Source organism: Rhinolophus sinicus, chromosome 18, assembly GCF_057876585.1.
Source record: "Rhinolophus sinicus isolate RSI-liver-muscle chromosome 18, RSI-T2T, whole genome shotgun sequence".
Classification (NCBI taxonomy): domain Eukaryota; kingdom Metazoa; phylum Chordata; class Mammalia; order Chiroptera; family Rhinolophidae; genus Rhinolophus; species Rhinolophus sinicus.
The window spans coordinates 13,032,076-13,058,649 of record NC_142518.1 but is presented as its reverse complement, the minus strand read 5'-3'; the positions used below and the strand labels follow the sequence as shown (position 1 = coordinate 13,058,649).

General features: G+C 43.9%; 1 protein-coding gene across 3 annotated transcripts in view; it reads left to right on the top strand.

The window, feature by feature from the left end:
- The first annotated feature begins 19,575 nt into the window (after window positions 1-19,575).
- SH3KBP1 (SH3 domain containing kinase binding protein 1) overlaps window positions 19,576-26,574 on the top strand; it is a 321,649-nt gene continuing 314,650 nt past the window's right edge. For 2 of the 3 annotated variants that reach the window (XM_074323349.2, XM_019755427.3), the window contains exon 1: window positions 19,705-20,001. Coding sequence is in view for 2 of the 3 variants with exons in the window: in XM_019755427.3 (XP_019610986.3) it covers window positions 19,998-20,001 (4 nt within the window). In the remaining variant the exon portion in view is untranslated. Of the gene's footprint in view, window positions 20,002-26,574 lie in introns of all 3 variants that reach the window. The other variant, XM_019755429.3, reaches the window with a different exon arrangement.

Here is a 26,574-nt window from a genome sequence, read left to right as displayed (position 1 = left end):
TCATTTGGGGACTTACAGAAAAATATTCCTACTTCAGTACTCCCTCTACACTTACCAACAGGCGTTGGCATTCTTGTGTAAGCAAGACCCCTCCTTTTCTCCTATTTATTTGTCTATTTACTATTGATACGGATTCATTTCTCCTTTTTCAGTGGCTTATGATTCATTATTGTCCTTGATTATTTTTGCTCAATTTTTTCCAGCTTTGGCCACTGGGAGCCTTAAGCTGATTGCGGTGTCCTCTTGCTACGCTCCCATAATTATTTTTAGCACTTGTTACTTTGTGACATAACAAGATGCACCAGGCTCATCTTGGGAATTCCCTGCCCCAGCCTTGAAATCAGCCACTTCTCAAAGGAGCCCTGGTTCCTTTTAGTGGGGTAGGATGTGAGAGACCTGTGCCTTTTTGCTACTGGGGTGTCTTTGCAGCCATAGTTAGGAAAAACACACTCACACATGCCTATTATTTATACATGCATATTTTTGAAATTGAGAGGTCACACAGATCCTTCCCATCCATCCCCATAGGATCCTTCCTTGCCTTCCCTGTTTCATATTTGTATGTCCCTTCTTCCCCAGGGAGGACCCTGACTCCCAACAACATCCAATCGTGTCGTTTGCTGAATCCCACAATGCATCTAAAATAGTTTGAGTTGCTTCACTCATACCACTACAGGAAACAAACCTACTGAAAATAGTTCAGGATTTCTTTGCAATTCTCCACCCTCACACCCCCATAAGTACTGTGTTCATTAATTATTTGGATTAGTCCTCTGTAATGTGATTATGTTCTTCATTGAAATTACTGCTGGGTTTTTTTCAATTTGCTTTTGGTTTTACCATGTTTCCCCCGAAAATAAGACCTAGCTGGACCATCAGCTCTAATGCATCTTTTGGAGGAAAAATTAATATAAGACCCAGTCTTATTTGACTATAATATAAGACTGGGTGTTTAATATAATTAATATAATATAATATAATATAATATAATATAATATAATATAATATAATATAATACTGGGTCTTACATTAATTTTTTTCCCCAGATTTTATTGGGGAAGGAGAATAGGACTTTATTGGGGAACAGTGTGTACTTCCAGGACTTTTTTTTTTCCCAAGTCAAGTTGTTGTCCTTTCAATCTTAGTTCAGCTTCAAGTTGTTGTCCTTTCAGTCTTAGTTGTGGAGGGCGCAGCTCAGCTCCAGGTCCAGTTGCCATTGCTAGTTGTAGGGGGCACAGCCCACCATCCCTTGCGGGAGTCGAACTGGCAACCTTGTGGTTGAGAGGACACGTTCCAACCAACTGAGCCATCTGGGAGCTCAGTGGCAGCTCAGCTCAAGGTGCCATGTTCAATCTTTAGTTGCAGGGGGCGCTGCCCACCATCCCTTGCGGGACTCGAGGAGTTGAACTGGCAACCTTGTGGTTGAGAGCCCACTGGCTCCAACCACCTGAGCCACTGGGCCGGCCCTGTCTATTAGCTTTTATCTGTTCCTATATGTGAGGTGATTTTTGTGCTGCGATCAGGGGTTGAGTAAATTCCCCCTTTGGTCTCATTCTCCCAAGCAGGGGAGATATGTGATGATGGTTGCTGTTCTGTCTGTGTTGTGAGGTGATGGTTAGCTTAGGGTTAAAGAAATTCTTTATCAGGGGTTGAGAGAATTCCCTGTTCTGTCTGTTTCGCCCACATCAACAGATGAAGTGAAGAAGTAGCTAAGTTATATTAGGACGATGTGACAGGCACGTTGCCAGGCTTTGGAAGACCTTGGATGGTCCTAAGCAAGAACAATAGATATTGCTTATCCAGATGAACTAGCCCTTCAGCCAGATAAGTAAAAATTTTCTTTTTTTCTTTCTTTCTTTCGATCATTGACTGCCCGACCCTCCCGGAACTGGCTGTTCCTTGAGAGGGGAGGCGGGAACACAAAACTTGGCTTGGCTCTGGGGTGCATCTAAAGAGATATATAAGACAGACCTCAGGTGGATTGGATATTGATTGATTGCTGTTTCAAGAGATTGCTATTCAGAAGATTTGCTGTTTCAGGACTGTTTTTCAGGATTGGATTGTTTCAGAGTAAGAGATCGGAACTTGCCTCAATGGACAGCAGAGACTTCTTTCATTGGTGAATTGTCATCATTTTAGCATCTTTGGGAACTTGTATGCAGCTTGCAGCTTGGAGCTTGCAGCTTGCAGAAGAGTTCCTAACTTCCAACAACAACAATAACAACAACAACACCAACAACACCAACATTCTTGGGAACTAACAAGCAGCGGTGTGGGAGATGCCTGAGTTTCTCTCAGCTACAGACTTGACAAGGTTTTGATTTATGACTTTTCCAGTGTTGTTCTCCCCCAGTTCGGTGAGCTTTTAACATCTACTGTAATAGTTACTATCCTGTAGAGCTTATTACTACTTTTGGATACTCCTTACTGATGTTATCTGTGTATTTAGCCAACTGATTTTTGATCAATAGTAAACATGTGTTGGGATCTCTTAAACTTATATGTATGTGTACTCCTTTGACATGACATTGGTATCAATGTATATAGTTTTGTCTTAACCACCTTTACTTTCTGTCATTAGCACATTCTATTAATTGCCTTTGTCTTTTGCTATTGTATATTGCTAACTAAATTGATTAGATATTTAATTAATTAATTAATTAGCCCCATTCTAGCGTGTGTCCCTCCTTCTTTTCCCCGCTGGTCATTACAAGGAGTGTGTTGATAAGCTTTCAAATTTTTGCCAACCTGATCCGTGAAAAATGGTATCTCCATGTTGTTTTATTTTGCATTTCAACCAGCGATATTTTGATTTTAAAATGTTAGGAAGAAGTCTTGGTTACTGGTGTGATTGTCAGATACTAAAACACATTTTATGCACTTTCAACTTGGAATTCTCTAGAAATTCTCTGTAAATAGTTTTCATCCTAGAAAAATTTTAGCATACATCCCACTGAAATGGACCGGGATGACTTCTGAGCCCTTCTACATTGTGTGTGTGTGTGTGTGTGTGTGTGTGTGTGTGTCTTTCTACAATTTGGTCCCTTCCTGTTCATGTGGTTTATCTGGTAGGGACTCTTCTAAAGCTTTCTTGCCCCACCTAATGGGCAAGGAAGGGAATCGAGATGCTTTTTACAAATGCTGCCTGGAAACCAGCGATTTCGCCACCCACCGAGATGTTCTGCCTCACAGACCTTAGCACAGACCATGACTCTAACAGGAACAAGATAAGGAGATTTATAGTCATGGCTTCAACATACTTCCAGAGCATTTAGGGCTAAACAATTTTTTAAAGAGTGTTAATTAGTAAGGTTGGTTGACGTCTTTTCTTTTCTTAACTGTGCTAATTGCTACATGTGTAATCTTTGATGACAGCTGTTGCTATAGTTAGTCTCTAGGGTCTCAGATGCTCATTTTTAAAAGTTATTTATTTATTTTTGCAAAATGGAAATAGAAATTATGAAAGCATAAGGAACAAAATTAAAATTACCTGTATTCCTACCACTCAGTGGTAACCACAGTTAACAATTTGGTCTCAGTTCTTTCAGGCTTTTGGCACATATATACCCACTGTGTGTGTGTGCACACATACACACACACACACACACACACACACATTTTTCTTCTCTGTCTCTGTCTCGCTATATGTGTGTATATATATATATATATATATATATATATATATATACTCATACACATCTGTGTATATAAATATGCAAAACTACTCACATTTTCTACACATAACACATACTTTTAAAAAATTTTAAATATTTTAATTTTATTGGGGAATATTGTGGAACAGTGTGTTTCTCCAGGGCCCATCAGCTCCAAGTCGTTGTCCTTCAATCTAGTTGTGGAGGGTGCAGCTCACTGGCCCATGTGGGAATCGAACCGGCAACCCTGGTGTTCAGAGCACGTTCTAACCAACTGAGCCATCTGGCTGCCCCCAACACACATACTTTTTTTAAGAAAAAAATTTTTTTTACTTTAGTAAAAGTGATTTTTTTAAATTAAAGTTTATTGGGGTGACAAATGTTAATAAAGTTACATAGATTTCAGGTGTACAATTCTGTATTACATCATCTATAAATTACATTGTGTGTTCACCACCCAGAGTCAGTTCTCCCTCCATCACCATATATTTGATCCCCTTTACCCTCACCTACCATCTCCCCTCCCCCCTTGCCCTCTGGTAACCACTAAACTATTGTCTGTGTCTATGAGTTTTTGTTTCTTCATTTGTTTGTCTTGTGCCTTTGTTGTTTTCAGTTTTATATACCACATATCAGTGAAATCATATGGTTCTCGACTTTTTCTGTCTGACTTATTTCACTTAGCATTAGAATTTCAAGGTCCATTCACGTTGTCACAAATGGCACTATTTCATCTTTTCTTATGCCAGAGTAGTATTCCATTGTGTATATATACCACATCTTTATCCAATCATCTATCGAAGGGCACCTTGGTTGTTTCCATGTCTTGGCCACTGTAAATAAAGCTGTAATGAATATTGGAGTACATATATCTTTACAGATAAATGTTTTCAGATTTTTTGGGTAGATACCCAGGAGAGGGATTGCTGGGTCATATGGTAATTCTATTCGTAAGTTTTTGAGGAACCTCCACACTGCCTTCCATAACGGCTGCACCAGTCTGAATTCCCACCAACAGTGTATGAGGGTTCCTTTTTCTCCACAGCCTCTCCAACACTTGTTGTTTTTTGTCTTGTTGATGATACCCATTCTAACTGGTGTGAGGTGATATCTCATTGTGGTTTTTATTTGCATTTCTCTGATGATTAGTGATGTTGTACATTTTTTCTTGTCTATTGGCCATTTGTATGTCCTCTTTAGAGAAATGTCTATTGAGGTCCTCTGCCCATTTTTTAATTGGATTGTTTGTTTTTCTGTTGTCGAGTTGTATGAGTTCCTTGTATATTTTGGATATTAGCCCCTTATCAGAGACATTGTTTGCAAAAATCTTCTCCCATTCGGTTGGTTGCCTCTTTATTTTGTTGATGGTTTCTTTTGCTGTGCAGAAGCTTTTTAGTTTGAAATTTGATAGTAGAGAACTTACCATTTTCTATTTTGCATTTGTCACTTAACATACAGTGAACATCTTTTTCTATTCATGATAACGCTCTATAACATAATGGTTAATTGCTACATACCGTGTTTCCCCAAAAAATAAGACCTAACCAGAAAATAAGCCTTAGCATGATTTTTCCGAATGACATGAACATATAGTTTTTTATAATTTTTCAGACTTATAAACAATGTCTACTGAACATAGATTTTTGTACACATGACTAATTTTTCCATTAGTATTAATTCCTAGAAATAGAGTTGTTGGGTCAAAGAGTGCATGTTTTAAAAATTATTTCTATTCAAGTAATACAGGTACATTGGGGTAAGCAGAATAATGCCATTCCACCAAAGAACTCCACATCCTAACCCGTGGCACTTGTGACTGTTACCTTACCTTACCTGGTAAAAGGAATTTTGCAGATGCGATTAAGTTAATGATCTTGTGATAAAGAGATTATTCTGGATTATTCAAATGGGTGTAATATAATCCCAGTATAATCACCTTTATTAGGAAAACGGGGAGCCAAGAGAGTCACAGAAGGAGATACGACAATGGAATCAGAGTTCAGAGTGATGTGATTGCTGACTGGAAAAGGGCCAGGAACCCAGGAATGCCAGCAGCCTCTAGTCTCTAGAAGCTGGAAATGGCAAAAAATAGATTCTCCTCTAGGGCCTCTGGAGAGAGCTCAGCCCTGGCAACACCTGGATTTCCACCCAGTGAGACCCATTTCGGACCTCTGACCTCCAGAGCTGTAAGATAAGAAATTTGTATTGTATTAAGCCACTAAGTCTGTGGTCATTTGTTACAGGAGCGATAGGAAACTGATACACACATAATTTAAACAATTGTCCTAAGTAAGGATTATCTCCCTCTGCAGGGGTCCCTGCTCCACCCCTTCTGCATTTCAATTCCACTCTCCAGGGGAACCACTTTCAGCTCTTACACCTGTTTCTTCTGGATTTACCTCCTTATACCTAAATAACATGCCTATACTGCTGTTTCTTGATTTATTAATTTTAGGCATTATCTATTGAGTTCCTCTTATCATAGATGGGGATTTAGCTCTCTTGTATTACTGTCCCCAACTTCCAACCTCAAGGTCTCCCAATATATTATTGCTCTATTTTTAGTTAATGAATATTAATTGCTTTACATTATATGAGCACATAAATATTATTTTTGATGAACCACATAGGTTATACTATTGATTGTTTCCTTTTTTATTACAACTTTCATAATGTTAATAACTGCCTTGATTTTCTTATTTGCTTAGTTTTTAGGCACCCATTCAAGTCCTGTGTATTAGTGTCTGCTATTGCTGCTAGGATAAGGCCACAAGTCCGAAATGGGTCTTACTGGGCTAAAATCAAGGTTCTGGCAGGGCTGCATTCCTTCTGATAACTCAAGGGGGAGAATCCGTTCCCTCTTACTGCTTTGAGAAGTTGCCTGCATTCCTTGGCTCATGGCCCCTTTATCTTCCGAGCCACTGATGGCAGGTCGTATCTTTCTCATGCAACATCACTCTGACACTGACTCTTTCTCTGCTTCCCTGTTGCATATTTAAGGACCCTTTGTGATTATGGGCCCACCTGGATAATCCAGGATAATCTCCCCGTTGTAAACTTGGCTGATTAGCAACCTTAACCCCTCTTTTTCATATAACCTGACATATTCACAAGTTCCAGGGATAAGGATGTGGGCATCTTTGGGGGGCCATTATTCTGCCTAGCACATCGTCCACCAAATCTACCAAAGCTTATCAGTGACATGGTCCACATACTCGATTCCATCACACCTCCCACCCCGAGCTCTCCATGCTGTTCAGACTGAACCGGTCGCTCTCTGGTCCTGCTACACAGTCATCCAGGGATGTTTCTCTCACTGCTGTTTTGTATGGCATCCTGGTTCCTGAGTCTTGTATCTTCCACTTTCTTAGTGTAATCCTGGAGCTCATCCCCCTGACATTTCTGAAGAAAGAGTCCATGGAAGGTATGTATTTGGAGGCTTTCCGTGTCTGGAAATGTCATTCTTCCAGCTTCATTTTTGACTGATGGTTTGGTTGAGTATAGAATTCTAGGGTGAGGATCACTTTCAGAATTTTGAAGGTATTGCTCCATTACCTTCCAATGCCTAGAGACCTTGTTGAGAAGTATGATACATTCTGATTCCCAACGCAACTTGCTTGTTCTTGTAGAAGCGTTTAGTATTTCTCACTGGAATTTTGAAGTTCATGATAATATGCCTTGTTGTGAGTCTGTTTTCATTCATTGTCCTGGATACTTGGTGGGCCCTTTCCATGTGGAGACAATTGTCCTTCAGTTTAGGGACATTTTTACGTATTATTAATTTGATAATGTCATTCTTTCCATTTCTTTGTTTACTTTTTTCTGGACTGCCAATAAGTTGGATATCAGACCTTTTGGAATGATCCTCTATAGTTTCTATCCTTTTTGTTCTAGTTTTCATTTCATTGTCTTTTATTCTACCTCCTGGGAGTTTTCCCTGACTTTATATGACAACTCTTTTATTCAGTTTTTAAAATTTTGGCGATCATATTTCAAATTTCCAAGAACTGTCTTGTCCTTTGATTATAACAACTTCACCCCCTCTGCTCCTTCCTCCCATTCCATTTCCCCTCCCCCGTCTCTCTCCTTCTTTCTATTTTTATTTATGTCCCGTCCTTGTTTCATGGATGCAATATCTTCTCTTAATATTCTGTGAATCTTTTAGTGTTTTCTTTGTTGATAATGAAGTCTTCTTTTGTTCCCTATATACTTATTTTTTCTTAATTATTATTATTATTATTATTTGTGTGTGTGTGTTTATCTCTTTCCTTTACATTGGAAATGTTCCTCAAATGTCTGTTGATCTTTCACTGTTGATATTGAACACTGAGGCACGTAAAAGCCTTTTTGCCATCCTGGGAGCCTGGCAGGGGCTCTGGTGATGGGCGAGGAGCAGTATATGAGTCAGGGCCTGGTAGGAAACAGATGCTGCACTTAAACTGTTCCATTGAGGTGGGTTTCATCAGCGATTATTTATGAAGATGTGGGCAGGGTTTAGGGGAAACAGCAAAGAGTAGATCAGTATGCTATGGGTAGTAATAACAGAGAGATTTACTGCCTGAGGCCCAAGGAAGAGAGTTATGTTTGGAACTCTGCGAGGGTCTCCACATGGAAAGGGGCTGCTGACGGGAGCTCTGGTCTTCAGTAGAAGGACTCTAGCAATTGGTGACACAGCATGGAGGGAGGGAGACGAATGTATACCTCGACTTCTCTCTCCTTTCATTATCCATCCCTGCCAGTGCTGTCCACTGAATGAACTTGACACAAAGCTGTCTATACCACCAGTGCCCAGAGCAGGCTGGAGGAGAACCAAGGATGGAAATGGAAGACCTCTAGGCCAGGCTGTATCAGTCTGCGCCCAGCCACGCTGCATGTTTCAGATACAGAAAAGACTGAAATGTAGGATCAGGGGCTTGTGTGGGGGTTGGAGGAGCTGGCGGGGGTGGTGATGGTAGAGGTCAGGGATGCTGCTCAAAAAGTCAGAGAAGCTGACACTAAATGTCTTGACCCGAAGCGCTACTGCTAGCACAGAAGCTACAGCAATTCTCAAGAATCTCAGAGAAGGTCCCACCAATCACCCCAGGTTACAGCTCAAAAGCTTCATGGGAAGCCGCTAGTGCATCTCATCTGCCCACATGTCTGGTTTCCCCAACCTCCAGGGAACTAGTGTTTGGCTTCAGTTTCTCCCCCATCTGCATCAGGGGATCTTTCCTCTAAGCCCCTTGGGTTTTCTTGGAAAAGGAGCCTCCCCTCCCCTGCCTGTGGCAGTGAAGGCAGGCAGGTAGGATGGTCAGGCTTGGTCAGCAGGCTTCTGGGAACTGGATCTTTTTGTTTTTAATGTCTGGTTAAGCAGGGTAAGGAGGGAACCCAGGGTCTAGCCACTTGCTGTATAGATGGCGACACCGTCCCTCTTTGCAGCTCTGAGCCTTGCCTGAACCTTGGCTCTGCCAAGGTGCTCCCTTCCTGGGCTCTGCTGCAGACCCCTATTGGGTGGCTTCCTGCTGAGCCTGTTACCTCTTGTGGCTGCTGTTTGAACCCCAACAGCAACTTGAAATGCCTCGTCCTGTGATGCTTCCCCACCCATTTCCTCATCCTTGTGGGTAGAGTACCTCTTATTTCTTCATCATCATTTTACTGGGATTTGAAGAGGAGACATGGTAACACAAGTAGTCAGTGTGCTAGAATTAACCAGTGTGTATAGCTTAAGACTTTGCTACAAATTGTCAAGTTAGATGCTCACTTCCAAGTCCTGTAATAATCATTTTAAATGTTTATTGGTTCAATTACGGTCATCATTTATTCTAAGATATTCAAATAAGGAAAAATATGAAATAATAAAGGTGTAATAACCTTTAAAAACAACCTTTTCCCTTGTTAAAATTATGTTCACGAAAGAAAATCTGGGACAGTGCCAGACACTTTATAAGCATTCGTCCATTACAGCCTCATGCCAACCCATTTTACAGATGAGGAACCTGAGGCCCAGAGAGGTTCAGAAAGCTCCCAAGGTTGCGCAGCAGGGGGTAGTGGATGCAGCCTGAATTGTTTAGATCCACGCTGGTGATTCCACCCTCAGCCTGTGTTGGCTCAGCGTATAGAAGGGAAAGGATCAACCACAGCCACATGACTCCAAGATGACCCTTTGACTTTTTCAAATATTTGCTCTCAAAGTTTTAAATGTATTTTCTAAGTTAAAAAGCAATTTTAAGTATAAGGTATGTGCAAATGTGTATTCTGGGTTTTAGCACTCATGTGTATACATGTATACAAGAGCAGTTTACATGTATACAAATTTCACACCCAGCAAAATGCTCGCAAGGATCCATTTCAATTTTATACTAAGGCCATTGAGTATGAATTCTAAACCATAAAAAAAGTGGGTTGCTTTGTTCAACTTCAGATGACTCCATACTTTCTAATGGAATCAGGCACAGCTGACTTTACACTCCCGGGCTTGCCTCTCTCTCGTGCTAAGGGATGTACGGCATGACATTTAGCCTCTCTGAACTTGAGTCTCCTCACTTGTAAAATGGGGATAGTAACATTTTTACACTGTTGTGAGGATTTAAAAGAGAATAAAAGGGTGTCGTGGACCCCTGCTCCTCCATAAATGGTACTGATTATTATCTTAAGATCATCCTCACTGCCCAGAAAAATTTTCAAAAGATAGGCAACACGCTGTATTTTTATGCAAGGTTGAACCTTTTCCTGCCTGGGTTTGGGCACTAAGAAAAACTCTCGTCCCTTTCTGATGGGCTGCTTGTGTTGCCTACCGTTATGAGAAACTGAGGCATATAAGAAGACTGACAATTAAGTTCGCATACTTGTTGCAGGGATGTTGCTAACCTTTTTTTTGATATCAGAGGGATTATTCATTATGAATCTGTACCAACTGGACAAACAGTTAACTAAGTTTACTATTTGGAAGTGCTGAAAAGGCTGCGTGAAAAAGCTAGATGACCTGAACTTTTCATCAGCAATTCATAGCTCTTGCATCACAACAATGCACCAGTTCACACAACACTGTGAGGGAGTTTTTAGCCAGTAAACAAATAACTGTATTGGAACACCCTCCCTACTCACCTGATCTGGCCCCCAGTGACTTCTTTCTTTACCTGAAGATAAAGGAAATATTGAAAGGAAGACATTTGGATGACATTCAGGACATCAAGGGTAATACAACAACAGCTCTGATGGCCATTCCAGAAAGAGTTCCAAAATTGCTTTGAAGGGTGGCGTCGATGCATAGTTTCCCAAGGGGAGTACTTCGAAGGTGACCAGAGTGATATTAAGATATTCAGGTGTGTAGCACTTCTTCTAGGATGAGTTGTCGAACTTAATTGTCCGACCTCATATGAAACTTTTTGGAAAATTTAATTATGAACACGTGGAAAAGTTTCCTTTCAAGATTCGCTCTTGGTTAGGATTTTTTCTGGGGAGTGAATGGTTAGATAATCATCATTAGACCTGACACAAGGAAAAAGAATGTCAGGCTAAAGGTCACTAGACTTCTGACCTGAGGTCAGCTGAGAGGTGGGTGGGCAGGGAGGGAGCCTGTTCGCTGGAAAAGAGTTTAATCTCATTGAAGAGTATCAGAGAATTCCTTAAGCATTTATATCAGGAATTCTCATTTCTCCTCAGAAGATTGTGAAATACATTCTCAAAAAGTTCTGTTCCAGACAGGTTTAATATTCCACAATAGAATTTATGAGAAAAAGAAAAGGTGATTTGGGAATTCTCCAAGAAAGAAAGTCTTCCCTCTCCAAGGTTCTCACTTTCCATCATAACAGCAGTTACCAGCTCAAAAAAAAAAAAATTATAGGAGATGGCTGTCATCAGTTATTGTTACACATTTAAAAACTGTCTGGAAGAATATTCCATCAGAACTTAACAGTGATCATCAGTGATCTCTGCAATGATTGACAATTATGAGATTATGGAAGATTTTCACCTTCTATACTGCGTCTTTAATGTTTTCTTAATTTAAAAAAATCAATGAGCAGGTATTCCTTTTGTAATAATAATAAACATCAAAGTGGTTTTACCAGCTTAGGGTTGTATGTCACTGGTAGCTTCCTGCAGCCCTTTTTCATTACTGAGGATCAGCCAGGTCCTCAGGTGACCAAAGCGGTCTTCCCGGGCTGCAGGGAGCTGAGGCACAGCAGCGGTTCTCACTCACACTGGCGCTGTCAGAATTCCTGGCACCGTGGTTTCAAACGCGGACCAATGGGGCCCACCACCGCCAGAGTTCCTGATGCAGAAGGTCAGGGCTGGGCCCCCCAATGCGCATCGCTAACAAGTTCCCATGCACTGCTGCAGCTGCTACTGCTGGTCTGGGGACCACACTTTGAGAACCGCTGTGGTCTGGGAAAGAAAACTTCAACAGGGGAATCGAAGCCAAACAAAGATGAACGTCACTTATTTCCCTCTGGCTGGCCTGTAATTATTTTTAAGGACAGAAACTTGATTTCACTGGCTCTATTTGATAAGAAGTTGTGCTAAACGAGGGATGTGCCATGTCTTATTAAATGAGAGCCTGGTTCAGAGACATTTCAATTAAGTCCCATGGCCTCTGGAGCTTGAAGACCCATCTGGGGTTGACTGTGGCTCATCACCCTTAGCCTAGGATACCGGATGTGGTTTCTCTGAACCCTAAAGAGGTGACACTGCGGGTTATGGGGTAGTGGTTATTACAACACTGATGTCCTGTTTGGGAAGCAGTGTAGGGTTGTTATTGGAGTATGCAAAACACACAGAAAACTATCCCCATCTAATTCACCAATCACAATCGTATTCACTCTCTTTTTTCTATTGTAAAATATACATAACATTTACCATTATAAGGTTTTTCAAATGTACAGTTCACTGGTATTATGTAAGTACCTTCACATTGTTCATCCATCTCCAGAACTTTGTCATCTTCCCAAGCTGAAACTGTACCCATTATCACTCTTTTTAAATAACAGAACAGCCTTTGTTGAGATATAATTCACGTGCCACACAATTCACCCATTTTAAGGTATATAACTCAATGGTTTTTTAGTATATTCATAGTTATGTAACTATCACCACAATGAGTTTTAAAACATTTTTGTCATCCCCAAAAGAAACCTTTTGCCATTAGCTGTCACTCTCCAGTTTCCTTAGCCCCCGATCTACTTTCTGTCTCTATAGATTTGCCTATTCTGGACACTTCATATAAATGGAATCATATGATGTGTGGCCTTTTATATCTGACTTCTTTAACTTAGCATCACGTTTTCAAGGATCATCCATGTTGTAGCTTGGATCACTACTTCGTTTCCGTGTGTATTCACTCTTAATAAGATTCAAATCTTCATTCATTATCTCGTTCGTACCCCCAATGAATTCCTTCTCCACTTGATCGATCTTTCCATCTACTCAGCTTCTAAACAAAGTATTTCTTTCAAATCCTCCATCTTTGCTCCCTCCCCTCCCCGCAAACCCACTGCCTCATTAGATCTGTCAAATGTAGTTCAGAAATGACCCTAGAATGTGACCTCTCCTCTTTCTCAGTGTCAATGCCATCATATTTCTTGCCTTCAATATTTCCAGTTTGCCCATGGCCTCCCACCTGCAGATTCTCCCTCCTCTAGCCCTGCTTCCATTTAGCTTGCCAGTTGCCTTCCGAAAGGCAGTGTGCTCAGAAACCTGTGCTCCTACCTATTGCCCGTCTGTTCTCGTTCACACTGCGTCTGGCACAAGATACCACAGAATCGGACATTTGGCTGCCCTCCTGCCCCTTTCACACAAGCCCCCTTGCAATATTATCTGTTACCCTGGCTCTGAGCAGTCCCTTGTTTTTCCCTCTGGAATGCCTGCAAACATCCGTGCATCCTGGAGACCCAGCTCCAATAAAACACCAGTCTGTGATGGGCCTCTGAGCTTAATGTTTCCTGAAAGGTCAGGGAAAAAGAGAAATAACTTTTGCAAGGTAATTCCTACTTTTACATCTTCATTACTGTTAATCAGCTCTCTCTTTTTTTTTTTAAATTGGCCTGTTGGGATGGTTTTTTCCTATGTTAAACACCAATTGTTCTATTTAAATTTAACACTTATTACACTGTATATTTCACAGATGTGACCTTAAATTAATGCCCAGTACTTTTGGAACTTTTTTGGAATATAATTTGATTCATTTTTTTAATTGTGAAATGCATTTCTTACACATGAGCCCTTGTAATTTTGAGGGAGGAGGGGACTGGGTAGAGTGAGTAGAAAATAGTAGAAATCATATTTTTTAAAATTAATCTCATAGGACTGTTTTCCCAATTTACTATTTTTAAGAAAAAGAATTGCTGTGAAAAAAGATGGAAAAATGTTCTCGGCAAGTTAGTCCATAACTGAGGCTTTTCCTGTGTTTTCAATGCAAGTTCCTATGACTGATCAACTTTGAAGTCAATTAGTCAGGTGTTCTTTGGATTTTTAAACAAGAACACCATATTCCAGTTTTATAGTTTTGTGGGAGAGCACATTTCACCTTCTAGTTAGTTCCTTTGCAAAGCAAGCCTTTCCTACAAACCTTGTAAGGGTAATCATAGTTTAGCTGTCGTAGAAATGATCTAATCTCTGATTGTGATTAGTTTGCATCTCCATAGAGCTGAGAAAACCATCTCTCTTGGATTTGTTGCAAAGGATTCACTGAAAAGGACAAAAGGGGAAGTGAGTGGGTCATTCCAAGAGTGGTTATTAAGCCAGGTCAAGTATAACAGAGCAAGATGTTATTTCTACGGCTCTTGATGGGATCCAGGCAAGTTAACATTTAACCCAGTGTAGACAACGCAAAAGAAGAAGGGAAAAGCCTGCTTCAAAACTGTCTGCAAGGAGCCTTGACCAGTTGCTTAAAGTGCTGTCTGAATTAACTCAAAATGGATCAAAGACCTAAATATAAGATGGGAAACAATAAACTGCATAGAAGAAAACATAGGTACTAAACTTATGGACCTTGGGTTCAAAGAGGATTTTATGAATTTGACTTCAAAGACAAGGGAAATAAAAGCTAAAATAAATGAATGGGACTATATCAAGCTGAAAAGTCTGCACAGCAAAAGAAACCATCAACAAAATAAAGAGGCAACCAAACAAATGGGAGAAGATATCTGCAAACAATGCCTCCGATAAGGGGCTAATATCCAAAATATATAAAGAACTCATACAACTCGACAACAGAAAAACAAACAATTCAATTAAAAAATGGGCAGAGGACCTGAATAGACATTTCTCCAAAGAGGACATACAAGTGTCCAACAGACATATGAAAAAATGCTCAACATCACTAATCATCATAGAAATGCAAAAAAAAAAAACCAAAAAAACCCCACAATGAGATATCACCTCACCCGGTTAGAATGGCTATCATCAACAAGACAAATAGTAACAAGTGTTGGAGAGGCTGTGGAGAAAAAGGAACCCTCAGACACTGTTGGTGGGAATGCAGACTGGTGCAGCCATTATGGAAGGCAGTGTGGAGGTTTCTCAAAGAATTACGAATAGAATTGCCATATGACCCAGCAATCCCTCTTCTGGGTATCTACCCAAAAAATCTGAAAACATTTATCCGTAAAGATATATGTGCTCCGGCGCTGGTCCAGTGGCTCAGGTGGTTGGAGCTCCGTGCTCCTAATATCGAAGGCTGTCAGTTTGACTCCCACATGGGCCAGTGGGTTCTCAACCACAAGGTTGCCAGTTCGACTCCCGCGAGGGATGGTGGGCTGCGCCCCCTGCAACTAGCAACGGCAACTGGACCTGGAGCTGAGCTGCACCCTCCACCACTACAATTGAAAGGACAACAGCTTGACTTGGAAAAAGTCCTAGAAGTACACACTGTTCCCCAATAAATTACTGTTCCTCTTCCCCAGTAAAATCTTAAAAAAAAAAAGATATATGTCCTCCGATGTTCTTTGCAGCTTTATTTACGGTGGCCAAGACATGGAAACAACCAAGGTGCCCTTCGATAGATGATTGGATAAAGAAGATGTGGTATGTTATACACAATGGAATACTATTCTGCCATAAGAAGAGATGAAATAGTGCCATTTGCGACAACATGGATGGATCTTGAGATTATAATGCTATGTGAAATAAGTCAGACAGAAAAAGTCGAGAACCATAGGATTTCACTGATATGTGGGATATAAAACTGAAACCAACAAAAGAGCAAGCCAAACAAATGAAGAAACAAAAACTCATAGACACAGACAATAGTTTAGTGGTTACCAGAGGGTAAGGGGGGCGGGGGGTGGGAGATGAGGGTAAGGGGGATCAAATGTATGGTGATGGAAGGAGAACTGACTCTGGGTGGTGACCACACAATGGGATTTATAGATGATGTAATACGGAATTGTACACCTGAAACCTATGTAACTTTACTAACAATTGTGACCCCCTAACAATTGTCACCCCAATAAATTTAATAAAATAAAATTAAAAAAACCCCAAAAACAATTGTGACCCCAATAAACTTTAATTGAAAAAAGTGCTGTCTGCCAGCATTTCTCCTTATATTTGTACCCACTAATTTGAGAATTTGAGGTGGATTCTGCCTATATCAATTATCACTGTGGGGTTCTAATGGTGATTTTCTCTTTCCCTCATTTCTTCCACATTTATTAATTGGAATTCCCCTATAAGGAAGACTTGTCCCATCTCTCTGACTTATTTACTCATTTAGTCAGCTGTTTATTTATATCCATATAGACTTAAAGATCTGACTTTTGTTCTGTGGGTTATAATCCAGTTATTGATTTTGTTGTTTGAATTGTCCCAGCTTTGGCCCTCAGGAGCTCTTTCAGGTCGACTCTTGGGCCCTTCTGTACTTGCCCCGTCATTTTTATTGAGCATTTCCTTGCTTTCTGGCACCAGAAGGTTTTTACATTCCTCCATAAAGCTCATCAGAAGTACCGGATAATGACTGTCTTTTGTAAGGCAGAGTGCATGTAATTTATATTAATGTAAAGATGATATTAAAGGTTATCAAAGCGAAGTATCATTCATTGCATACAAATTACAGATGTCAAGTCCAAGTACTGGAAGAGAGTAAGCATGACGGGCTGTCAAGTGCTACACAGGCAGAGGCTCAACCGCCTTTCATTTTTATCCAAAATGTTACCACCGTGGAGCAACACAGTGGGGCCTTTTAAGTCATGTGATGTAATTTTAAGTGTAACCACTCAGCTACTCTCCATTCCCAAAATGCATCTTCTATTCTGGTGGAAATGGGAGTTCAGTGGGAAAAGGATGTGGTATTAAATACAATTGTATTTCTCTAGCAACATTCTTGAGATGAATTCACGTAATTTGAAATATTGCACTAACTATTCTTTTAAAAATCCTCTTGAAAGAGGGAGGCAGGATAGGAATTATACATCTATTCTTGTTAGCAGCTGGATTTGAATCTTCATATGAACTTCCCTTGTTGTGCTAGTCAGCAAGTTTCTCAAAGGAAAAATAAAAGGACAACAGGAACAATTCCAAAGGGCCAAACAATAAGTGTGTGTGCGTGTGAATGTGTGTGTGTGTGTGTGTGTGTGTGTGTGGAATGTCCAGTTTTGTAATTTAGAGAAACTACAAATGAAAAAAAAAATCTACAGTGTTTTGAGTAGAATTGATCCAACTTATTAGGTTGGTGCAAAATTGTGGTTTTCTGCAATTTTTTTTAACCTTTTAAACTGCAGTTACTTTCACACCAACCTAATAGTTTACTTAAGGCATTAAATTAGGGCACAGCTCAGGCATTTTTAAAAATATTAAGTCTTGCCATCAGTCTTTTTTGTATGATAAAATGACAAATGTGTCTATGTAGGAAGCATACCCAGATCAAGGAGTAGGGGCATAGTACTCTGGTTCAAGAAGGAAAAGGTATGCCCTGAAATAGACCAGAGTTAAGCAAAACACCAAAGTTCAGGTTGTCTGCACCCGTGTGAAGCTGGGAAAACAAGTAAACAAGACTGACTTCCCCATGTAGGACAGAGGTGAGTAAGATTAAGCAAGACCTAAGTCAAGCTGCTGATTTTTGCCCCTGAGCCCTATGGAGGCCAGCCACCAGTTTGCTGGTTTAAGTTTACTGGCCCCTGCCACATCCAGGTAACTGCAGCGCTGGTGGGAATCATCAGCAGTGCTCAAAGACTTTGCACATGTTGCTCTGAGAACGCATGGAGGAGCCAGCGAAGAGTCCTCAGCATGGAATGGCAGTCTGCCACAAGTCCAGCGCAGCTATTTCCATGTTGAAACAGGCCCAGTTTCAGAGCTCTGGGTTTCTTTGACAGAGGGATAAGGTGGCCCAGTGACCCTAGCCTTAGCAAAGAGAACCACTTCTGGGATTGGGCAGACCCCAGACCAGTTCTTCTGGGTGGGGTTCAAGAAAAAAAAAAGTCCCAGTAATAGTGGGCCTTAGCCAGGCTATATGAATTTCAGGGTTTGTCAACTCTAAGACTATGTCACAGGCCTCATCACCCCGGTAAGCCAAGGCATGTAATGTGTGAGGCTCCATGGTGCCTGGCACAGGAGTAACTGAGTATTCACCTGCGCCTTCAACACTTCAGATCCTTAATTTCCATGTTCCTCAGGATTCTGCCATTGATGTCACTACTACCTTCTCAGCAACTGTGTGGATGGGTCTTCTCCTGGATTAGTCTTCTGTTTCAATTGCTCTGACACACATGGAAAGTATTTAGAAAGATGATGCTACTGATCTCTTGTTCGTAAGACCCTGATGCTGAGGTTTTGTTTGTTTTTTGTTTTTAAGCTAATGAAACAGTTATAAGAATATCTTTCTGCAGAAATTCCAGGACGTAACCAATTCACGAGTTGTCCCAACATCACAGGTGAGGTATGAAGACAGCCGTATATGGGGTGGGGGGTGTGTCACATTTTATTGATCACCTGTGGGTCTACTAACCCTCTTCCTCCTCCATTTCCCAGGGGCCAATGATTTAATTGCTTCATTGTCTTCTTTGCTCTCTTCCTCAATGTCTCCTGTCTACTTCACTATCTCTTTTCTACCACCAGATGGTGGAAAGGGAAAAGAAAATAAAGGGACGGTAAATGAATGTGGTGGCTGGCAGAATGTATCTATGGTGAACAGTGTGGTGGTGAATGGATCCAAAAAGGAATTCCTGAGTTACTCATGAATTCCCACGACTTTCCTATTTTCATTTTAGTGCCCACTTGAGGGTGGGCTGGGCAGGTCTGGGGGTCAATAAGACACAATGATGCCTGTTGGGGAGGGAGTTAGCCCTATCCTCAGTGGATTTCTGGGAACATCAGAGCCTGTGAATATTGTTGAGCAACCAAACCCCACCTGGCCCAGGCACCTGAGGCACGGGGTTAGGGGTCTCTGCGAGAGTCTGAGCGGGGCGATGCGCCCCACTGCGTCCTTCTGTCCCATCACTTCCTACGTGCAAACTCGCACCTGGCCTGCCTTTCCCACGCTTCACTGAAGGGACAGAGCATTTCTCTCCCTCCATGGGGACCCCTTCCCCCTCCTTCCCAACAGCCCCCTCTATGAAGCCTTATTCTGGATTACCTCGACCCCTCCCACCCCGGATTTCCAGGTGTTCAGCCCCTCACCTGCCCATAGTCTCCCCTCCCCTAGCCTGTGGTCTCCCTCTGGTCACGCCCTCGCGATCCGCTCCTTCCACCTCCCTTCCCACGTGCTCTTCCACTCGGACGCCCCCTCCCCCACGGACCCCTTCTCCTCCGGTCTCGAGGAGTCTCGCGGCATTTCCCGGGGCGTTAGCCGAACCGCCGCGGGTGGGGGGTGTCCTTGCGCTGAGCTGGGTCCCAACCCAGCGGGCGGTGAGGGGGGCGCCCGAGCGCCGCCGCCGCAGGGACGCCCCGCCCCGCACAGGCCACGCCCACAGGCTCCGCCCCGGACCCGCCCCCGCCCCGGCAGCCGCGCGTCCCCGGCAGGAGGAGCTGCAGGAGCACCGCGGCGGTGGCTAGGAGGAGGGGAGAGCGGGCGGCGCGGCCGCGGCTGCCGGGTGCTGGGCTGGGCGGCGCTTTTTTTTTTTTTCGCAATTTCCACTCGCAGGGAGCAGGAAACCCGGCGCAGCCGGGCGCAGCGGGCCGCGATGCAGCAGCAGCAGCAGCAGGAGTCGCCCCGGGGCAGCAGCGGCAGCAGCAGCAGAGGCAGCAGCGGGAGGCGCTGAGCCACCGTGGCCGCCACTACTGAGGAGGAAGCCGGCCCAGCTGCCGCTGTGTGCGGATCCCCGCGCCCCAGTCCCGGCTCCCCGACCCCCGCGCCTCGACCCCATCGCCTCAACCCCCGCGTCCGCCTCCGCCAACTTTCACGCTGCCTCGGCGGCCCGGCCCGGCTCGACGCCAATGGGTGAGTGGGGGGCCGCCCGTACCCGGGTGCCCGGGTCCTCACCTCAGCCTGGGGGCGGCGCGCCTGTCTCAGGATTGCGGAGCTGGGGAGGGCGCCCCGGGGGCAGGGCACCGACGGGTGACACAGCGGTGGGCGCCCTGCCTGCCTCGCGCACCCCCATTCACTCCCACTCGCGCCCACGTCCCTGCCAAGCCCGCGCGGCGCAGACTGGAACCCCGCGGGGGCCCGGGCGGAGGACCGCGGGGGCCGTCCCGGGGCGGCTGGGCTGAGGGATACAGGGGGTGTGGTTGGCTTTTCGGGTGGGCGGAGAGAGTTTGGTCTTGGCCATTTTTCCCCCCCAGCGCGCCCTCCTCTGCACTGAGGACGCGGGTACCGGGAGCTGGTGGGCTCCGGCCCTGCGCGGGATTCGCGCTGCCTGCCTTGCCCCGCGGTGGGGGAAGCTGGCATCTCGGGGTGTCCAGGCAGCTGGGGGCCGGGTTGCCTTTGCTGGGGGCTGGCGTTGTCGGGGGCGGGAACGCCCCAGTACCCGGCCTGGCGTGCCACCTTGAGGTGCTGAGCGCCTGACGCGCCTCCCTGGGCGCCCCTTTTCCTGATCCCCTCTCTCTCTGCCTGCCTGCCTTCCTCAGCCCAGGAGCTCTCCACTCCATGATGCTCAGAGGCCACTTCCCACATTCTCTAAGTCTGCAGACTCGGGGAACTGGAAAGGGTGATCCAGTCCTTGATTTACTGATCAAACATCAGTTCCAAGTAGGCAACTAACCATTAGGCCTCCTGGGTCCCACCTGGTATAGACCCCTAGCACTGGAGCCACCTTGCTGCCCAGAAGACATGACACTTTACTGGGCAAAGGACTTGTGATTACCTAGGCTATTAAACGTTTGGTCCACCCAGGTAATATTCTGGCGGGCAGCCAGTCTCTGTTTTTCCTGCCTTTGGCAGATTATTTTAGGGTGTTTCTAGGCCAAGCACAGGAAGGCTATAGATTATAATAAATTATAATAAAGTGAGACCTTTCTGTGTTCAGGTAATAGAATTTGGGTGAGTGAGTCAGAAAGTGATAGGTGAGCAGTCATAAGATGCACATGAAGACAGATGCACTGGAAAAGGGGAGGTTTAACCCAGTCAGTTGTTGACAGGTAAAGTTAAAACCCTATCTGTGGTCATTTGTCAAAATGGTTTTCCTTTTCTAAAGTGGTGTTGATCTAATGGCCTCTCAGCTTCAATGTCACTGTTTTCTCAGTGTCCTTCTCTGATCCCCGCAGCACCTCAGTCTAAATTAGTTCCTCTCTGTTGCCCTTTCTCCCATAGCACCTTTTCTTTTTTGTATAGCAGTATTACGTATCGAGTTTGTTTAACATGTACCTCCCCTACTGTAAGCTCCGTGACCGTAGGGACAGTGCTGCTGTGGTGCACCGTTTTCCTCAGCACTGTTTTCTTTGGTGTGTGGCATGGAGCAGGCCCTAAGTCAATATTTATTGAATGAATGAATGAATGAATGAATGAATAAGAAACCCTCCTACTCTGTAGAAGACAAAACACTTAGCTCTCCACACTCTTGTTTTGCTTCTGCACGTAATAAGATGATTTAGTTCATTAACAAAAGTATATACTTTAAAATCACCAATCACTTTAGTAATAAATTGGTTTCTCCATAGATGACCAAAAATGCTGTCTTGATCACCTTTCGTTTGGGGTGGGTTGCCGAGAGGGTTGCACACACACACAAAAAAACATGTTAGATCCAAATGTCCTCCCATGGCTGGACTGTGCTTTCTCTATCTCAGTGGGAAGAGGACCGAGTTGTATTTAAGAAACAGACCTGTTAATCTGTCGTTCAAGTCTGAACTTTCATTATCCAGAACCTCCGAAGAAAATCAGTGCTTCTGCAGTTGATAGTCCCTACAAGCTTAATCTTTTTTTGTTTTGTTTTTTTCTACTGTAGCCATTACAAATGGTCAGCGGGTGGCGAGTGGGGGGGGAATGCAGAAAGTGATCTTCATTTATCTGAGGTGTTAATAATACTTGGAGGCGATAAGATTAAAATGAGTACTGTCACTTAATTCATTCAAATATTTATAGTGGGATTTAAGATGGCCATGATTTGTGGCGAAGGATGACTGCTATTTTCTAAAGCACCTTCAGCAGTGTGTTTGTGATGAGTACAGGTATGTAACAATTGGTTCTGTCTGTCTTCCCCTGGAGCCACCTACCTAACAGTGCTGTTTCTGAAGCGGGGCTGTGTATGTGCACCCCTTGCCCAATCTCCCAAGTCTCTTTGGTTTTCAGAAGATTTGTCCAGTTTATCAATTTGATACACTTGCATTCTTACCTGGCCTGATAATGGTTTTTCTGTTGATGGATAACACAATAAAACTGTGTTATATGGTCTTTGATCTGAAAAATAACTGAAAAGCATCAAAGCCCCAGCCCTGAAATGAACCGGTTAGTTGTGAAATGGCCTCTTAGAGAAGCCCGCTCAAAATGTGCCCTCTGAGCTTGTGGGGAGTACACGGAAAGCCTCTTGTAATTAACAATTGCACACATATTATTGTGATCCCAATCTGTGAATGGTGAAGGATTTGCAAGCCCAGCAAATGATTTCCATTTAAAGAATTCCAGAATAACAACAAAGTTTGGCCTGTTTTTAGCAATGTATTTTGGTGGTAGATTGCTTTCTGCTAAACTAAAGCTAAAATGAATATCACATGTTGGCCTCCACAAACAGTCTTGAGTTAGAAATGGAAGAAAAGGTTTCACCTTTATTGTTCGTGACTGTCCATCACCGCTCAGGCAAACTCTTGCTACTGTTCTGGTTGCACAGAGCTTGGTTGTTTTGTCTCCAACTGGTTCTTTTTGCATTGCTGATGTTCTCTCATCAACTCTTGCATTTGCGATTGTTTTAAAGTGGATTGCATACAATGGTCAGTATTTATCTATTTATCCATCCACCCAATATATAGTATTGACCTCCTGCTTTGTGCCAGCCTTTGTGCTAGGAACAGGTGGCCGACACACACAGACCTGCCCGCTTGGCTTCTCAGTCTGGTGGAACAGGCTGCCTTTCGTGCACTGCCCATGACTGTATGTGATTATAAGCATGGCAGGTCTCGTGGAAGGTATTAGAGGGGGAATCTGATTTAGCCTGCAGGGGGGTAAGGACAGTGTCATTGAGGAGATGGTGTTTGAGCTTAAACCTGAAAGTTGAGTAGGAGTTGTCACAACCCTCCAGGCACACCCCCAGGGACATCCCTGGAGTGGAACAAGCTGGTTTCCTTCTCCTTGCAGCGAGGGAGAATGCACACTTTGGGGCATCGCAGCAAGAGGGTGTCAAAAAGGACCACACACAGGATTGGGCCTGTATCAGGTGCTTTTAGGGAGCGGTGAAGGAAGCTGGGCATTGCTCTGGACCGGATGCTGTCAGGAAGCAGGGGTAATTCCATGATTGGGTGTCTTAATAAATCTCACCTGGAAGCAGGGAAGACTAGACAGGCTGTGATGAGTAAAGTAGCAGCAGTCACTCATTAGCTGAGATTGGGGGATGTTTGGTGACGTTTGTGGTTTGGACAAGGTTCACGCTTTGTCCGTGTTCAGACATGATTACTGAGTGGTCTTGTTTTCGTCTTGTCCCATCCTGGTCACAGAGTGGCCTTGTCAGATGCTGGTGTTCTGGGAAATTGCTTATGTTCAACAGGAAAGTGCCTGGCCAGCTTCCGGATGGATGGTCGGGGCTGCTTTTCTCTGTCCCTAAGTTAACTAAGTGATGAGTCAGGGCAGGGAGGAGAATGGCTTTCTAGGTATATTCTGTGGCTAATTCCTTAATATTAGCCAGTTCTAGTCCGGGGACTATTGTTCAACAGAATGGACCACTGAGATGCTATACCAGGGGAAGAGATCTAGAGTAATGGGGAGCAAGCTGTTGAGAACCAAGAAGTCAGGGCGGCTCTTAGTGGCAAAGAGGCGGAGCAGGAAAATACTGGAATCCTTTCAATGTGAGAAAAGGAATGTCTCTAATACGGTGGTTCTCAGAGTGTGATATCAGTGATACGAGAAACCAGCAGCGTCAGCCTCCCCTGGGATCCCATTAGAGATACGAATTCTCTGGCCCCAAGTCTGACTCAATCAGGAACTCTGGGGGTGGAACCCAGCAGTCTGTATTAATGAGCCCACCAGGTGGTTCTGATGCCCGGTCAGGGTCTAGTGTAGAACCTTCTCGGCTTACAGTTGAGAAAGCTGAGGTCTAGAGTGTGTGGGTCACCAAAGAGAACACGGTACTCTGGTTATAAAATAAGATGCTATAGTGACAGCATCTTAGAGAAGGAGAAAAACGTGTTCCAAGTTCAGGACAGACTTCTCATGGGGTTAGTAGGACAGTAGTGTTGATTCTTCCGTGAATCTAGCCCCAGCCAGACCTCCACACCTTGGCATTAGTGACTTTAGCTGGCCCCTCTCAATGTGTCACTGGACTTTTCCCAGAGTGTCACACATCTCTTTCCCATCATCTTTCTTTTCCCTCCAGCCTCTTTAGAAGGGACCTTCAAAATATGTTAGCATTATTAGGATTTTTGATATTTGTGCATCATTTTCTATATCTGGTTCCTGTATTAGTTTCCAGTTGCTCCTGTAACAAACCACTGCAAACTTGGTGCCTAAGGACAGCACAGCTTTACTATCTTAAGCGTTTTGAAGTCCAATCCAGGTCTCACTAGGCGAAGATCAAGATGTCAGCAGGGCTGTACTCCTTGTGCAGGCTCTGGGGGAGAATCCCTTGTCTTGCTTTTTCCAGCTTCCAGAGTCTGTCCACATTCCTGGGCTCGTGCCCCACTTCCCTCTTCCCAGCCAGCAATGGCCAATCAAGTGTCTCTCATATCATGTCTCTCTGATACTGACTCTTCTGCCTCTCTCTGCCATGTGTACGGAGGGGAGTGACAGCATCTATTTGGTCACTGTGCCCTGTGCCTGGCACACGGTAAACCTAAAGTGGATATTGGTTATTATCCCTAACCTTCTCGCTCACGTCACCAGGTATGGCTTACTCACCTCAAACAGCATGTCATACACTGAGCTCAGCATTTCTCCTCCATGGTACCTGTCCTGACTCTTTTTTTTTTTTAAACATTTTTTTTTAAATGTGTGGAATCTAAAGAAAAGAACAAACGAACGAACTAATCAGAAACAGTCTCAGAGACATAAAGGAAAAACGGAGGATTGCTGGATGGGAGGTGGGTGGGGATAAGGGGGAAGGTGAGGGGGTTAGGAAGCGCAGTCGGTAACCACAAGATTGCCACGGGAATACGGAAGTCAATTTGGGGAATGTCATCAATAATGTAAAGATTTTGTAGTGTCCTGACTCTCATCCCCCATTTCCTTGACGGTATTACCACCTTTCCGTCAGTTCCATAGGTATTCTGCTGTTTGCCTTGCTTCTTCTTCCTCCTCCTTTCCCCTCTCTCAGCACCTTGCAATGCACAATCAAACCCCAGGTATTTCTGGAACTAACCCCACGTCTCCTACCATTCTGCAGCCGTTTTAGATCGTGAATGCCTTAGCAGAGCCTTTGTGAAGCCCAGCAGCCACCCCGAGCCTTTCCTTGTTCCATGCTCGCTCAGGCCTCTGAGCCTTCCCCACGTAATTCCCTTGATGGGGAGCGATTTTACTCTCTTCTCTGCCCTGTAGTCTCCCCGTATTAGTTTCCTCTGGCTACTGCAACAAATTACTGCAAACCCGTGGTGTAAAACAACATCAGTTTGTAATCTTACACTTCTGGTGGTCAGAGGTCCAAAATGGGTTTTTGCTGGGTCAATATCAAATCTGCAGGGCTGCTTCCTTTTGGAGGCCCTAGGGGAGAACCCATTTCCTCCACCTTCTACAGATGGCCTGCATTCCTTGGCTTGTGGCCACATCACTCTAACCTCTGCTTCTGTCCATATAGCTCCTTCTCTCTTACTCTGACCCTCCCGCCCTCCTTTTATAAGGACTGTCATGTTAGATTGGGCCCCCCTGGATAATCTAGGCTACCCTGCCCATCTCAAGCTCCTTAACTTAATCACATCTGCAAAGTCCCTTTTGCCATGGAAGATAACATAGTTACATGTTCTGGGAAGTCGGGTGTGGACTTCTTTGGGGGGAGGCTGTGACTCAGTCTACCATACGTCTTGTTCGTCTTTTGAGGCCTGCTCCAATGGTGCCTGTACAACACTTCGTCTTGTATTAAGTCTGTTCATCTCTGGGTGTCCTCAACTCCATTGCCTTGACTCATTGCCTGGCATACAATAACTGCCTTATGTTAACGAATGAATGAATGAGTAACCCATTCACCCAAGTACAGTTACTACTTGAAATTCTCCACGGCTATTGGTTGCCAGGAGTGTGTGTGTAATTCTGGAAAAGAGGCAGAGCCTGCTGACGAGGTGTGTTTGCTGACAGTTCACGGTGGCCTGCACTGCAGTGGCTGAGAAGGGTGATGCCACATGTGTCACACAGCTTCAACAAAGAATGGCAAGTTTTGAGACAGAAAATTCTCTCTGGCACTGGTTCTCAACTGGGGGCGATTCTGCCCTCCAGGGGGACATTTGG